Source organism: Ceratotherium simum, chromosome 3 (genome assembly GCF_057802395.1).
Source record: "Ceratotherium simum simum isolate JZ-2026a chromosome 3, ASM5780239v1, whole genome shotgun sequence".
NCBI classification, from domain to species: Eukaryota; Metazoa; Chordata; class Mammalia; order Perissodactyla; family Rhinocerotidae; genus Ceratotherium; species Ceratotherium simum.
This window is the reverse complement of record NC_141902.1, coordinates 25,649,137-25,650,686: the sequence shown is the minus strand read 5'-3', so window position 1 is coordinate 25,650,686 and position 1,550 is coordinate 25,649,137. Positions and strand designations below refer to the sequence as shown.

General features: G+C 41.9%; 1 gene segment (V, D, J or C); it reads left to right on the top strand.

Moving 5' to 3' along the window:
- Positions 1-299: 299 nt before the first annotated feature.
- On the top strand, positions 300-859 carry LOC101402245 (T cell receptor alpha variable 14/delta variable 4-like). The segment is given in 2 exon segments: positions 300-345; positions 507-859. Coding segments are annotated over 2 exon segments (399 nt in total).
- Positions 860-1,550: the final 691 nt, after the last annotated feature.

Below are 1,550 nucleotides of genomic sequence, written 5' to 3'. Positions count from 1 at the left end.
CAGAATCCATCTTCTGTGGATTGTCTGCTTCTGATGATTCACTGGAGAACTCAGTGTGAGATCTCTAATGTGAGTAACTCTTCAATTCTTGACAATTAAGGATGCATGACGTCATACTAGTAACTAAGGGTCAATTTCTTATACTTTACCTGCTACATCCAGAAACCCCTGTTTCCTGTTCTGGGGTTGCAGGAGAACATACCCAGCAATACTTCTTTCATCCTGTCAGCCTCTTCTCACAGTGTAGAGCTGTGATATTGAAGAACAAGATATTTTCTGTCTGGTGGAAGAACTCAAACATGTTCTCCAGCCTTCTGAAGATGTTCATGGCTTCAACGTTGCTAGGTAGGAATGGCCTCTGTGCCTCCTCTATGACCTAAGGACAAGGGGTATAGGCAGTGTCTTGGTGGTACCCTGGTAAGGAAGGGTAGCAGGGTGCAAAATAGAATTTCTTTGTCCCACACCATTTCTCCCCAAACCTTCTGATTCTATCTTTTTTCCCTTAGGATCCAGTATTGCCCAGAAGGTAACTCAAGCCCAACCAGCAATGTTAGTGCAGGAGAAGGAGGCTGTGACCCTGAACTGCAGATATGATACCAGTGATGGAAGTTATAGTCTATTCTGGTACAAGCAACCCAGCAGTGGGGCAATGATTTTCCTTATTGGTCAGGAATCTTATCAGCAAAATGCCACAGAAGGTCGCTACTCATTGAATTTCCAGAAGGCAAACAAGTCCATTAATCTTGTCATCTCAGCTTCAGAGATCAAGGACTCCGCAGTGTATTTCTGTGCGCTGAGGGAGCCCACAGTGAGAGGCATGTTGGAGGAAGTTGTACAAAAACCCCAGGGCTCTGCTTGATACATGCACCTGCTGTGGGGACCAAGGCAGGGAACTGCATTCATAGACAGGAAGTGGCTAGGGCTGTGGCAGCACAGGTGTAGGGTTAGAGAGAAAACACTCACTCTAAGAAAATATCTTTCTAGGTTCATAGACCCTGTCTAGAGTTATCATTCATCAAAAACGTCCTTACCCCTGAATCATTGGCTTGAAATTGTTTATTGAAGACAAAGAAGAGCCATAATAAACAATTTGCCACTTGGTTATCAGATGGAGCTAGAATAACTGACTAAGGAACTTCAGAAACATCTGACTCAAAAATCAATAAAACTGCATGTGAATTGTGGATTTTTAGACCAATTTGTTCAATATTTATTGGGTATATATGATGTTACAGGCATTGTTTTGAATAAGAAAGGCTATGAAATCTCTGTGCTTTTCCTCTTTTTGTGTATCATGCTGTTTTATACTATTTAATGAATTAGTTTAATTTAGATTCATTAGCCGAGTTAATGGTACTCTTGTTTACTGTCTAAGGTGCCTAATGGGTGACAAACATTATGCTAATGCTCATTCCATCTTATTAACACCTCCAGCATGGAAGAGCTCAGCTTCCATAATGTAGACTTTCCTGCCTCCAACCAGTCTTATCCACAAAGTGATCAATAATTAGTGGCTCTTCGAGGGACACTGTGAAGGAGCAGAGCATGAA